General features: G+C 40.8%; 1 protein-coding gene across 2 annotated transcripts in view; it reads right to left on the reverse strand.

Moving 5' to 3' along the window:
- Positions 1 to 14,949, reverse strand: part of NUP160 (nucleoporin 160) — a 72,778-nt gene that overhangs the window by 32,194 nt on the left and 25,635 nt on the right. For both annotated transcript variants that reach the window (XM_010371141.2, XM_030918399.1), the window contains exons 8-17: positions 13,312 to 13,389; positions 12,950 to 13,047; positions 10,622 to 10,706; positions 9,249 to 9,317; positions 6,889 to 6,972; positions 6,426 to 6,596; positions 4,254 to 4,353; positions 3,826 to 3,991; positions 3,244 to 3,371; positions 3,006 to 3,166 (exon numbers count right to left, since the gene is read on the reverse strand). In XM_010371141.2, coding sequence (XP_010369443.1) covers positions 3,006 to 3,166; positions 3,244 to 3,371; positions 3,826 to 3,991; positions 4,254 to 4,353; positions 6,426 to 6,596; positions 6,889 to 6,972; positions 9,249 to 9,317; positions 10,622 to 10,706; positions 12,950 to 13,047; positions 13,312 to 13,389 — 1,140 coding nt within the window. The remainder of the gene's footprint in view (positions 1 to 3,005; positions 3,167 to 3,243; positions 3,372 to 3,825; positions 3,992 to 4,253; positions 4,354 to 6,425; positions 6,597 to 6,888; positions 6,973 to 9,248; positions 9,318 to 10,621; positions 10,707 to 12,949; positions 13,048 to 13,311; positions 13,390 to 14,949) is intronic.

A 14,949-nucleotide genomic window follows, 5' to 3' on the forward strand; every position in this document is an offset into this window, starting at 1 on the left:
ACAGAGCAAGACTCCGTCTAAAACAAAAAAAAAAAGAAAAGAAATTAGCCTGCATGGTGGTATGTGCCTGTAGTCCCAGATACTGAGGAGGCTGTTGTGAGAGGCTGAACTGAGCCCAGGAAATCGAGGCTGCAGTGGGCCAACATGGAGCCACTGCACTTCAGCCTGGGCACAACAGAAGTGAGACCTTGTCTCAAAAAAAAAAAAAAAAAAAAAAGAATTGAAGAGACACAGGGAAATCTAAATTCTCTCATATACTGCTGGTATTGGGTAAAAAAATAGGTATGACCATTATAAGCAAATTTGGCAGTACTACCAAAAGACTTAAAATGTGCATAACCTGTAGACCAAAGTCTAGTTCTTAGAATTTATCCTAGAGATATAATTAAAGACGTATAGAAAGTGGCCAGGCATGGTGGTTCAAACCTGTAATCCCAGCACTTTGGGAGGCCGAGGCAGGCAGATTACTTGAGGCCAAGAGTTTGAGACCAGTCTGGCCAATATGGAGAAACCCCATCTCTATTAAAAATATAAAAATTAGCCAGTGTAGTGGCAAGCATCTGTAATCCCAGCTACCTGGGAGGCTGATATGAGAACTGCTTGAGCCCAGGAGGTGGAGGCTGCAGGCTGCAGTGAGCCAAGATTGCGCCACTGCACTCCAGCCTGGGCTACAGAGTAAGACTCTCAAAAAAAAAAAAAAAAAAAGATGTGCAGAAAATTATGGACATAAGGGAAAAACTGGCAACAAAAAGAAAAATGGTGAGATTTATAAATTGGAAGAACAGAACAACCAGATTACAAAAATACTATGTAGTTTCTTTAAATTTTACAAACAAACCAAAAAGAATTTGCACGGAAAAAAAGGTATATAGCAAAATTTAAGTAGTAATCACTGGGCAGAAAATTACAAATTTTAAAAATTTTTGCTTACATATATTTTGTAAAGGTTCTACAATGAATATCTTATTACTTCTGTGTTCAGAAAAATTGACAAAAGTTATAATTTAAAAAACAAAAAACCCGAAAAAAAATAGAAGAATCTACATAGATCAAAAAGAACTTAGTAAAGGCTAAACAACCTAAGTGACTTTCAGGAAAGGTTCCCTTTTCAACTTGGTGGTCTTAAACAAATTATCTTCCCAATTTTTTTTTCTTTTTTTTTGAGATAGGGTCTCACTCTGTCATGTAGGCAGAAGTGCAGTGAGGCAATCACAGCTCACTACAGCCTCAACCTCCCGAGCTCAGGTAATTCTCCCATCTCAGCCTCTCAAGTAGCGAGGACTACAGGCTTGCTGCACCATGCCCGGCTAATTTTTGTATTTTTTGTAGAGATGAGGGTTTGCCCAGGCTAGTCTCAAACTCCCAGGCTCAAGCAACCAGCCCACTTCGGCCTCCCAAAATGCTGGGATTACAGGCATGAGCCACTACACCTGGCCTTTATCTTACTCTTGCTTGAAATTCTACCATGAGCAATGTATCTAGGTTAATAAGTTCTTTCTTTTATTTGGAGACAGTCTCGCTCTGTCACCCAAGCTGGAGTGCAGTGGTGCAATCTCGCCTCACTGCAAACTCTGCCTCCTGCGTTCAAGGAATTCTCATGCCTTAGCCTCCTGAATGGCTGGGATTACAAGAGTGTGCCACCAGACCCTGCTAACTTTTTTGTTTTAATAGAGATGGAGTTTTGCTATGTTGGCCAGGCTGGTCTCGAACTCCTGGCCTCAAGTGATCTGCCCACCTTAGCCTCCCAAAGTGCTAGGATTACAGGTGTGAGCCACTGTGCCCGGCCTGAATTAATACATTTTACATTATACATTTTATACATTAATACATTTTAAGTCAGAATTAAAATGGGAGCCCCAAAGGACTTTTGGCTATTTACACATTAATATGAATTGGTTTAACTAGACTGCTTCCTTGATAGGCTCAAATGATATTATTGACTTAGAAAAAAAATAGGACGTCTGACTGTGGGCAGAAAAATAATTTCTTAGCATGGGACATTCAGTAGGGTGGGTGATTAGGACTATATATTAGCAACAAGAGTCTGGTGGTCTAAGAAGAACAGAATGAAAAAGAAAGCACAGAATGGAGTTAGGAGGACCACAAAGATAAACTTGCATCTCAGAACTGTGTTTAGGGTAAGCCTTGCACTGTAGAGAGTTCTTACGCCAGGTGAGGTGGCTCACGCCTGTAATTCCAGCACTTTGGGAGGCCGAGGTGGGTGGATCACCTGAGGTCAGGAGTTCAAGACCAGCCTGGCCAAAATGGCAAAATCCCGTTTCTACTAAAAATACAAAAATTAGCCAGGTGCAGTGGCTCACACTTGTAATCCCAGCTACTCAGGAAGCTGAGGCAGGAGAATTGCTTGAGCTGAGATAAGGCCACCGCACTCCAGCCTGGGAGACAAAGAAAGACTGTCTCAAAAAAAAAAAAAAAAAGAGAGAGAGAGAGGAAAAAAAAAAGAGAGTTTTCTTTTTCTTCCTCCATACTAAAGGATACTCTTACCACATTCATAGTTACTAATAAAACTACATTTTGGGAGAGCCAACCTGGGATAATTTTCCACTACTACACATACAAAGGTTAAGAGTAAAGCAATCTGCTTCATATATGTTTCTTTTAATCAACTCTTAAGTTCTGGGGTACATGTGCAGGATGTGCAGGTTTGTCACGTAGGTTAACGTGTGCCATGATGGTTTGTTGCACATCAACCCATCACCTAAGCATTAGGCCCAGGATCCATAAGCTATTCTTCCTGATGTTCTCCCTCCCCACTATCCCCTCCATATATGCTCTTACTCTATACTCTCACAAGGATTACGATGCTTATTCATTCTTAATTCAAAAATATTGATAGAGCACCTCATAAGGCCAAGTTTGGGGGAATAAAGCAGTGAACCAAGACAAAAGTATCTGTGCTAGTAGGGCTGACATTTTGCTCCTAAGTGCTTGTAGGCTTATACCAGGTTTTAGATTTTACAAGTTTTCCCTCAAGCAGTACTTACAGCATCTCCAAGCCTCATTAACAGCTGCTGTAAGATCAAAAGATCTCGGCAGATCAGGAAACGAGTACTGGCGATTTTATGCACACCTCTGCACACAATATACCCTGCTGTGCTACTACCATAGAGCTGGGAAAGATTCATTCTAATATTCAAAGGTTGAGCTGTAAAAAGAAGAAAAGTGGTGTTGAATGCATCATTGTTTTAATCAAAGAGGCACATTTGTTGTTCTGTCATTTACCTGGATTGAATCCCTTTTCCATTTCCACTTCAGTTTCATAATCCATTTCCCGTATAAGGAGTCCAATTGCATGGATTGGGTTCCTAATCTCTTGCAGTTTACTACAAATATCCTCCATCACATTTTCTCTATAAGGACAATTACAAAACTCTTATTACTACCAAGTATACGTAAGACAAGTTCTATATGTCCTATAAGCTAAATACATTATGAAACAAGAGAAGCAGATAAAGGAATGAAGATAATCACTCTGGCATACAAGATACAGTCCCTCTGAATAGCAAATTTCCTCTCAGTTTTTCATAAACAACACACAAAACAAATGTGAGAAGAATACTTTTGCCTTTTAGAATTTTTAGCTCAGTTAATTGTTAAAGCATATTTTACAAGTCTATTTCCAGACTTGAAGTCATGTATTAAATTTTCTGTTAAAAGTAGAAATATGTATTTAGAATCATGGCACATCAGTTTGACTTTAAGCTACTACTTTGTACACTCTGGAACATACATTAAAATCCCAACTTCGCAGCTAAAAATGCTGAATTTCCATTAGGAAATGCACTTTACCCTAATTCTCCTTACACATTAATAGTGATCAAATCTTCCAGAATCTGCTCTGCAGCCTTTTCCGGAGACTGTAGGTTATAACAACTCATTTCCATTATAACGGACATATCCATAGTTACTGACTCTCCAATCAGCCGGAGGCATTTTATAAGACATATGACATCCCGAGCGATATCCACATCTACAAAGAAGAGAAAGTTAATTTATGTCTTAAGCCAATGACTATTGATTGATACTACATTAAAATGTTAATAATTAAATGACAAGATATCTATCTGAGGTCTCAGAGATGCTTTGGTCTCTTAAGTGTTCATTAAAATATTTGTGGTGTGGTGAAGTGACCAAGACAGGTGTGGCAATCAAAATTTTTTGTATACATGTGAAACGAAGCATAGGGTTTATGTAGGAAGGGGATTAAATATGGACGTAACAATTACTATTACCATCAGATATGGTTGTCTCATCTTCTGTCAAACGGTTCTCATAAGGCAGGAGATACAAATGATCCACTAAGGAGGAGGGAATAAGGAAAGACAGGTACCCCTGGGAAAACAAATTTTCCAGTTACATTTTTTTCAGTAAAAGTTTAAAGGTATAAAATAATTGAGATGTGCATCTTATCATGAGGAAACACGAGACAAACTCAAGTTGCAATACACTCTATAAAATAATAGGTGTAGTCTTGGCTGGGCACAGTGGCTCACACCTGTGATCCCAGCAGTTTGGGAGGCTGAGGTGGGAGGATCACTTGACCCCAGGAGTTCAAGACCAGCCTGGGTATCATGATGAAACCCCATCTCTTAAAAAAAAAAAAAAAAAAAAAAAAAAGTTAGCTAAGTGTGGTGGCACGTAGCTTTAGTTCTAGCTACTAGGGAAGCTGGGGTAGGAGGATCACTTGAGCCTGGGAGGTTGAGGCTGCAGTGAGCCTTAAGAGTGCCACTGTACTCCAGCCTGGGTGACACAGCAAGATCCTTCCTCAAAAAAACAAACAAAAAAACCCCAAAAAACAAAAAACAAGCATAGTCTTCAAATAATGTCATTCTCATGAAAGACAAACGCAGATAACAGTTTGAGGTTAAGCTAAAGAGACACAGTAACTAAATATATATATTAAATTGGATCTTACAGCCGGGTGCGGTGGCTCAAGCCTGTAATCCCAGCACTTTGGGAGGCCGAGAAGGGTGGATCACGAGGTCAGGAGATTGAGACCATCCTGGTCAACACAGTGAAACCCCGTCTCTACTAAAAAATACAAAAAAAACTAGCCGGGCGAGGTGGTGGGCACCTGTAGTCCCAGCTACTCGCGAGGCTGAGGCAGGAGAACGGCATAAACCCGGGAGGCGGAGCTTGCAGGGAGCTGAGATCCGGCCACTGCATTCCAGCCTGGGCGACAGAGCCAGACTCCGTCTCAAAAAAAAAAAAAAAAAAAAAAATTGGATCTTGGACTTTTGGAGGCCAAGACGGGCGGATCACCTGAGGCCAGGAGTTTGAGACCAGCCTGGCCAACATGGCGAAACTCCATCTCCACTAAAAATACAAAATTAGCCAGGCGTGGTGGCGCATGCCTGTAATCCCAGATACTCTGGAGGCTAGGCAGGAGAATCGCCTGAACTCAGGAGGCGGAGGTTGCAGTGAGCAGAGATTGCACCACTAGACTCTAGCCTGGGAGACAGAGAAGACTCCTCTCAAAAACAAACAAAAAAAAAATTGGATGCTGGATCAGGAAAAAAAATTATGGGCACAATTGGCAAAATCTGAATATAAACTATATATATATTATATTTGGCAAAATTTGAATATAAACTGTATATTATGTCAATATCAAATAACCTGATTTTTAAATTGGGCTGTGGTTATTTAATATCCGTGTTATTAGATACATGCTGAAATATTTAAGGATATTTAAGGATAAAGGAGCATGATGTCTACAACTAACTTTTCAGCAGTTCAGGAAAAACTATGTTTAGAGAAAGAAGAAAAGCAAATGGAAGTTAACAAATGATGAATCCAGGTGAAGTGCACACAGGAATTCTTTGTGCTACTCTTGCATCTCCTACCTTAAGTTGGAAATTATTTCAATATAAAAAGTAAATAGGCCAGGTGTGGTGGCTCACACCTGTAATCCCAACACTTTGGGAGGCTGAGGCAGGTGAATCACCTAAGGTCAGGAGTTCAAGACCAGCCTGACCAATATGATGAAACCTCATCTCTACTAAAAATACAAAAATTAGTCGGGCGTGATGGCGTGCACCTGTAGTCCCAGCTACTCAGGAGGCTGACACAGGAGAACTGCTTGAACCCCGGATGCAGAGGTTGCAGTGAGCTGAGATCATGCCACTGCACTCCAGTCTGGGTGACAGAGCAAGACTCCAACTCAAAAAAAAAAGTAAATAAATACAATAAAATACAAAAAAAGCATAGATAATAACAGAAAACTATTTAAATGAATGAATCACAATTTTAGGGGAAAAAATACAAATGCAAAGTCATAAAGGCTAACCGCAACATTCGGCAGACTAACATTTGGCAAGACCCACTGAACTTTTTGTTTTCTGAAGGCATTTTATTAGCCACTGAACTGTCTCAAGGTCTTCTCCATGCTTCAGTTCGCTTACTTTTTTCAGCAGGCACACCATGTTTGTGTGTGGATTCAAATGTAGGGCAAGAGGATGAGAGAGGGCTTCTTGATACTGAAGACAACAGGCATAGAACTTGCACCAGAATTCTTGTTGTAAATTTCGAAACTCCTCCTGGGAGAATTCATACTCTGTTACACTTCCTTGAAGCTAGCAAAGAAGAAATGAAAGAAATTAAACTTTTGATGCCATTTAGGATCTTTGTCCACAAAAAATATAATTGTCCAATATCATTATACTAAGCTACAGCCAAATGAATATTCCTTACGTATTAAAGGCCATAGAATATGCAAATGCATATCTGATTCTCTAGTTAAAAGGTTTAAAACATTTGTACTTCCAACGAACAAGATCAAGTGAAGAATTCCAATAATTTCTCAGTACAAATCTGCCCTATATCAAGACGGAAGGAATTCTTATTCTTTCTCTACCCAAACCTCACCTCATTTTCAACAGCTAAAGTAACTTCTTTCTTCAGTTCACTCCAGGAAAGATCCAAATTCCTCTCAGTTCCTCGGCAGAAAATCTAACATTAAAAGATATTTTAGACTTCTATATAATAGCCAAAACTGAATGAAAAATATTTCAGTTTAGAAGACATGGAGGCAATGTAAAACTATATAATAGAGATCTGGCATATCTGGAACACACATCACCTGAGAGAAAGTTAAGAAACTGGGTGTATTTAGTCTGGAGAAAGATGACCTGGAAAGATTCTTTTTTTTTTTTTTGAGACGGAGTCCCGCTCTGTCGCCCAGGCTGGAGTGTAGTGGCCGGATCTCAGCTCACTGCAAGCTCCGCCTCCCGGGTTTACGCCATTCTCCTGCCTCAGCCTCCTGAGCAGCTGGGACCACAGGCGCCCGCCACCTCGCCCGGCTAGTTTTTTGTATTTTTTTAGTAGAGACGGGGTTTCACCATGTTAGCCAGGATGGTCTCGATCTCCTGACCTTGCGATCCGCCCGTCTCGGCCTCCCAAAGTGCTGGGATTACAGGCTTGAGGCACTGCGCCCGGCCTGAAAGATTCTTAAAATACCTGAAGGGTTGATTTATAGAAGAGAGGCTTCCTTTTCAATGATACAGTTTGGGAATAATAACTCCCACAAGAGGTAGTGAGACAGTGGTCAGTGGAGGTAGAGACAATTAAAGGCTGAATTAACTATCACAAAAGCCTCAGAAGGCATTTCTGTTTTATGTGGGAGGTCAGACTAGAAGATTCTAATATAACTTTCAATTATATGAGTTATTGTATTTTAAATCCATCCATGAAGCTAAGTAGTAATTTAAAGAAGCCTATGCAAGCTGGGTGCAGTGGCTCATGCCTGTCATCCCAGCCCTTTGGGAGGCCAAGGCAGGTGGATCATCTGAGGCCAGGAGTTCGAGACAAGCCTGGCCAATATGACGAAACCTTGTCTCTACTAAAAACTACAAAAATTAGTGGGGTGTGGTGGCATGCGTCTGTAGTCCCAGCTACTCGAGAGGCTGAGGCAGGAAAATCACTTGAACCCAGGAGGTGGAGGTTGCAGTGAGCCAAGATCGTGCCACTGTACTCCAGCCCGGGCAAGAGAGCGAGACTCTGCCTCAAAGAAAAAAAAAAAAGTCTATGTAACTTTTTTGTTGTTTTGCCATGTTACCCAGGCTGGTCTTGAACTCCTGAGCTCAAGCAAATCACCCCCTTGGCCTTCCAAAGTGCTGAGATTACAGGTATGAGCCACTGCATCCGGCCAGAAGCCTTCATAACCTTAAAAAACCCTTTCTGTTTTTTTTTTTTTTTCTCACTCTGTTTCCCAGGCTGGAATGCAGTGGCATGATCAAGGCTCACTGCACCCTCTACCTCCTGGGCTAAAGCTGTCCTCCAACCTAGGGCTCCTGAGTAGCTGGGACCACTGGTGCATGCCACCTGGCTATTTTTCTTTCTTTTTTTTTTTCAGAGATAGGGTCTCCCTCTGTTGCCTAGGCCGCTCTCAAACTCCTGGGCTCAAGCGATCTTCCTGCTTCAGTCTCCCAAAGTTTTGGGATTATAGGTGTGAGTCACCACTGTTGGGCAAAGAATCTTTTTGTAAAGCACTGGGCTTCTCTTATACTATGAATTTGAAGCTAAAAGCCTTTCTTTTTTTTTTTTTTTGAGACGGAGTCTCACTCTGCCACCAGGCTGGAGTGTAGTGGTGCAATCTTGGCTCACTGCAACCTCTGCCTCCTGGGTTCAAGAGATTCTCCTGCTTCAGCCTCCTGAGTAGCTGGGACTACAGGCACACGCCACCACACCTGGCTAATTTTTGTATTTTTAGTAGAGAAGGGGTTTCACCATGTTGGCCAGGATGGTCTCAATCTCTTGACCTCATGATCCACCTGCCCTGGCCTCCCAAAGTGCTGGGATTACAGGCGTGAGCCACCGCGCCCGGCCAAGAGTTTCTTGAATTTGAACCATGTCAGACCTTCATTGTCCTAATAAAAAGGTTAGAACAGTATAACCAAAACTAAACAAAAAAGCACTTTAAGTATGCAGTGTAGTATGGTATCTTTTTACAATACTGTAGGTAGAGGTTTCTCTTTTGAACTCCAGCATGTGTCATGCTGGGATTATTGGGAAAGTGGTCCCCTCCCGACCTCTCCACCAGGAATATTATATTTAATGGAAAGAACATTAAAAAAATTATAAAAGTATTTACAAACACACATATGTAGAAATACAGAAGTATACTCAGTGTTTAACATATGCAAAAACTTAGTAGCAATTATTAATTATATAATACATAATAAAATAAGAAATAGTCTTAAATAAACAGTAAATATGTTTTTACTGACCTGTAAAGTCTTACATAAAGCTTCATTTGTGAATTGTCCTGGTGTAAAAAGACTTTGCAGATACATCTCCTGTTAGAACATTAAAACAAAAGTTACTATCGTCCTAAACAAAATTTGGAAGTCACCACATAACACCAAATTCACGCATAACACCAAAGTTTGAGTTTCTACTATATGAACATTGCCATTTTGCCCTTCTATAGGTGGGCAATAATTAATGCGGTTCCATGTTTTCACACTGGAAGTGAAGACTGCAATGTCTTTGAGTCAACTAGAGGTACTATACTTAAAATGGTGTGTTCCTCACAGAGAGCTTCATTGGGTTTCAGCAGAAAACAAGCTTTGTCAAATGCCAATCTTAAATAGAAGAAGCAAATCTAGTTTATTGGTGATATACATTGGTAAGAGAACAAGTAAACGAAGCTGGTTTCTACACCATTTATGGTATTCATAAAATGAATACCAACAGTATTCATTTTATGACTCACATGTAAAAGAAATGGAACCAGTAATAATAGGTATTATATGCAAACAAAACAAACAGCAATAAACTCTCACAAGTAGGGAAATGAAGTAGAGAGAACATGGAAAAATCTCATACTGCCTAATGATTTTGACCAACTCTCCTAAACCAGATTTGCCCCCAAGTAGTAATTCTCACTAACAGTCATTCAAGTTTCCTTCTTTCTGCTGAGCTTTTGATAGATGACAAAATGACCGACATGAAGGAGAAAAACAAGAATTTTAGTAATCAGCATATAAAGCCAAGTGCCAGTAGTTAACTGGAACAATAAATAACTACCACCAACAAACTCTTGGGATTAAAAATGTAGTAACTGAAAATTCAATTTAAGATTTTTAAAGTATGGTTTCTACTCCTGCAAACAGTCATTGTTTCAGATCCCAAGCCCATAATCTTTAACGTTATTTTAACACTAAGGCATCAACTGAAAACTTTTTTATTTATCCTGAGGGTGTCCCTTAAACATGTAGAAATTTGGCCAGGCACAGTGGCTCACGCCTGTAATCCCAGCACTTTGGGAGGCTGAGGTGGGCGGATCACCTAAGGTCAGGAGTTCGAGACCAGACTGGCCAACATGTGAAACTCCGTCTCTACAAAAGTACAAAAATTAGCTGGGTGTGGTGGTGCGTGACTGTAGTCCCAGCTACTCGGGAGGCTGAGGCAGAATTGCTTGAACCTGGGAGGTGGAGGTTGCAGTGAGCAGAGATCATGCCACTGCACTTCAGCCTGGGCCACAGAGTGAGATTCTGTCTCAAAACAAACAAACAAACAAACAAACAAACAAACAAACAAACAAACACACAGATCAAGGTAAATCATTCCCTTATATAACATTTGAGCATTTACTTACTCTGGGGTCTTGATCATCTCTGATGACAATCTCTTCCTCTGGCAGAGGCTGCATAAAAACTGGATTCCACTGACCTGCAACATTACTAGAGACAAAAAAGTCCACCAGTTTATATAGAAATGATCACTAAAAATGAAATGCATGCTGTTGGCAGTATCTGGGCAGGGAGGACCCCATCACGGAACCCCTGCAATGACTGCTTGATTCTACTAAAAACATTTTTTTTTTAAATAAGAAAGAAACATTTTTAGCAGAGCCTAGTTTTTATACAAGTTTTCTTACGAAGTTTTAATAAGTACCTTCCTAAAATTGAAACTCTTTGTTTCAGATGCCAAGTCTATAATCTTTAATGTCATTTTAACACTAAGACATCAAATACAAAGACTAGTTAACTTTTATTCTGCATTTACTATTTGCTAGATATTACGCTAGATCCAGTTTTAGACATTATTCATGTATGCCTTACAATTCTTTCAAGGATATAGTACTTCCATTTCACAGATGTAGAGAGTGAGGCTGAGGGTTTATCATAGTTGGTAAGTTGCACAGCTAGGATTCCAACCCTGCTCCAACTCTGCAGCCTGTGCTTTCTCACTACTTTGCTCAAACGCCATCGGTAAGGAGTACTTTTTTATCTTCTGAGGTAATGGCTTGAGGTCAACCTGAGGGGGGCAATCATTCCCAGAATTCTACCTTAGGCTCTAGGGTTATCAGGGACCCAGAGGGTTCAATTAGTTCAGTGGTCCTCAAGCTCTGTCCCAAGGGATCCTCTACAGGTGTTTCAGGGGTTAGACAAGTGTTTGCTTCAAAAGGGTTTGTTTTTTATCTTTTGCCAGTCAAATTTAGCAGTGGAGGGCTGTATACCAACTTTAGTGACACTAACATAAAGTTCTGACAATCCATTATCATGGGACCAACCAAAAATTGTTTTGTGAAATGTATTTTTAACTACCTAAAGTTTGCAAACTAATATCATGTATATTAAAAAATATTAGATACCAAATATATCTAATATTAGATATAATCAACATTAAATTGTGTTATAATTTCATACACATAAAAAAAAAGTACACATTCATAGCTCACTGAAGCCTGAACTCTGAGGCTCAAGCAATCCTCCTGCCTCAGTCTAAGGTGCAACGTGCCACCACACCTGGCTAGTTTATTTATTTTTATTTATTTATTTATTTTTGAGATGGAGTAATGCTTGGTTGCCCAGGCTGGAGTGAATGGCACGACCTTGGCTCACTGCAACCTCCGTCTCCCGGGTTCAAGAGATTCTCCTGCCTCAGCCTCCTGAGTAGCTGGGATTATAGGCACATGCTACCATGCCCGGCTAATTTTTGTATTTTTAGTAGAGATGGGGTTTCATCATGTTGGCCAGGCTGGTCTCAAACTTCCAACCTCGTGATCTGCCCACTTCGGCCTTCCAAAGTGCTGCGATTACAGGGATGATCCACCGCACCTGGCCGCTATTTTTTATAGAGACATGGTCTTGCTTTGTTGCCCGGACAGGTCTTGAACCATGGCCTCAGGCAATCCTCTCACCTTAGCCTCACAAAGTGCTTGGATTACAGGTAGGAGCCGCTGTGCCCGGTCCTATTTTAAAGTGCAGTGAGAAGCACTGCACTTGTCCAATTTATTTCTCATCTCATGATGAGAAAATTGAAAACACAAAGGCTATAGTGTCCTTACGAAGTTGCAGGAATCAGGAATAGTCTTTGCTTAGAAACAAAGAAAACTTCCAGATTAGAGGTATTTTGGATATGTGCTATCTCTCCCAAGAAATATGGCATTTTATCTTAGTCCAACCCCAAAAAATCTCATTTTGTCCTAAAACAAAAATGTAAAAAACAACACAAAATGCACAAGAGGTATTTCAGGAAGACAGTAACAAGAGGAAAACCCAGGGCTGAATTATTCAAATGAAAACCCTTAACTTCATTCTACATAAAAAGCTCTCGTCTTTTTTTTTTGAGACAGTCTTACTCTGTCGCCCAGGCTGGAGTACAGTGGAGCGATGTTGGCTCACTGCAATCTCTGCCTCCAGGGTTCAAGCAATTCTCATGCCACAGCCTCGCCTCCCGAGTAGCTGGGATTATAGGCACCTGCCACCACACCCAACTAATTTTTTGTGTTTTTAGTAGAGACGGGGCTTCACCATGTTGTCCAGCCTGGTCTTGAACTCCTGAGCTTAACTGATTTGCCTGCCTCGGCCTCTCAAAGTGTTAGGATTACAGGCATGAGACACCGTGCCCGGCCTCTCTTGTCTTCTTAGCATGAAATTGTTTGGGGTGAGGTAGGACGACAGAATTAAGTGACCCATACTGTTCAAAGTTGATGTATTTCACAACTGTTTGGTTCTCAGCATCATGCCACAGGGCCCAGATATCCGTGGGAGTTAAGGCAAAGTCAATCAGTGTCTCCTAGGAGGAAATGGGGGAAAAAAGGAATAAAATAAGAAAGAAAGTAGTAGTTCATGGTGACTTACTTTTTCATCTGCAGGAGAGGTAAATGCATGAAAACCAAACATGGTACCACATGAATTTGGTAAAGTCTAAATGAAATTTTGTTTCATACATCATGAAATTATTCCATTTTAAGACTACAATCCCATTACACCATAACAGAGTTAGCCAATACTTCTTTTTCTTGTACTTATGTGATATGCAAAGGAGGAATCAACCTACCTGAGAAGTGAACAGTGAAGAAATGTGATCTAGACTATAGCGGTTACTCTCAGTGCTCACCAACTGGAAAACGCAGAACTGTTAAAACACAAGATAATCATTTATTACCTGAAATAATCAACATGTTACTTTTCGAAGCAAGGGCTATTAGCATTCAGAAACCTTTAAAAAAAATTTTTTTTTTTTTTAAAATGGAGTCTTGCTCTGTACCCCAGGCTGGAGTACAATGGCATGATCTTGGCTCACTGCAACCTCCGCCTCCCAAGTTCAAGCTATTCTCCTGCCTCAGCATCCCGAATAGCTGGGATTACAGGTGCCTGCCACCATGAATGGCTAATTTTTATATAGTTAGTAGAGACGGGGTTTCACCGTGTTGGCCAGGCTGGTCTCAAACTCCTGACCTCAAGTGATCCATCCGCCTCGGTCTCCCAAAGTGTTGAGATTACAGGCGTGAGCCATGCAGCCTAATTTTTGTATTTTTAGTAGAAGACAGGGTTTTATCATGTTGGCCAGGTTGGTCTCGAACTCCAGACCTCAGGTGATCTGCCCACCCTGGCCTCCTAAAGTGCTAGGATTACAGGCATGAGCCACTAAGTCCAGCCTAAATTAACTGTTTTTATAAAGAAAATTTACTGTAAATTGTTAAGAGTGATGATGACCCTTTACTTATTTTTTTTTTTGTTTTTTGTTTTTTTTGAGATGGAGTCTCGCTCTGTGGCCCAGGTTGGAGTGTAGTGGCGTGATCTCAGCTCACTGCAAGCTCCGCCTCCCGGGTTCCTGCCATTCTCCCGCCTCAGCCTCCGAGTAGCTGGGACTACAGGTGCCGCCGCCAGGCCCGGCTAGTTTTTTTTGTATTTTTAGTAGAGACGGGGTTTCACCGTGTTAGCCAGGATGGTCTCGATCTCCTGACCTCGTGATCCGCCCGTCTCGGCCTCCCAAAGTGCTGGGATTACAGGCTTGAGCCACCGCGCCCGGCCGATGACCCTTTACTTATATGCAGCTGTTCACAAAGAAGTATTAAAGAAAAAAAAGTAGCAAAATTCCCTTTTGAGAAAAATAGTGTATGAATTATGAAAAAAAATATGTAGTGCTTATATCCATTCTAGCCTGAACCTGTGTTTTACAACCTACAAATCTCAATCCATTCGTGGGACATGAAATCAATTTAGCAGGTCTCAAACAGCATTGAACAGACAAACAGACAAACAAACAAACAAACAAAAACCCAACAGTCCAGGCTGGTCTTAAATTCCTGAACTCAAATGATCCTCCTGCATCAGCCCCCTGAGTAGCTGGAACTATACATGTGCACCATCAGGCCCAGCTGAAGATGAGTTCTTGTTAAGAAAAAAGAAATAAAATACTACGAGTTCACTATAATCTGAATAGGCTAACAGTGTCACATAGCTGTCAAAAAAGTTATTCTGATTTTAGGCTTCAATGGAGAATCATAATACTCAAAACAAAGGAAGTAATAGCTCTGCTCAATTTGACACACTCCTGAACTACTACATTCATTCCAGATCTGACCTTTAGAGCAGTGGTTCTCAATATGCGGTCCACAGATTCCTAGAGGTCCCTGAGACCATTTCAGGGGGTCAGTGAGGTAAAAACGCTTTCCTTTTTTTTTTTTTAAAG

Source organism: Rhinopithecus roxellana, chromosome 15, assembly GCF_007565055.1.
Source record: "Rhinopithecus roxellana isolate Shanxi Qingling chromosome 15, ASM756505v1, whole genome shotgun sequence".
Classification (NCBI taxonomy): Eukaryota; Metazoa; Chordata; class Mammalia; order Primates; family Cercopithecidae; genus Rhinopithecus; species Rhinopithecus roxellana.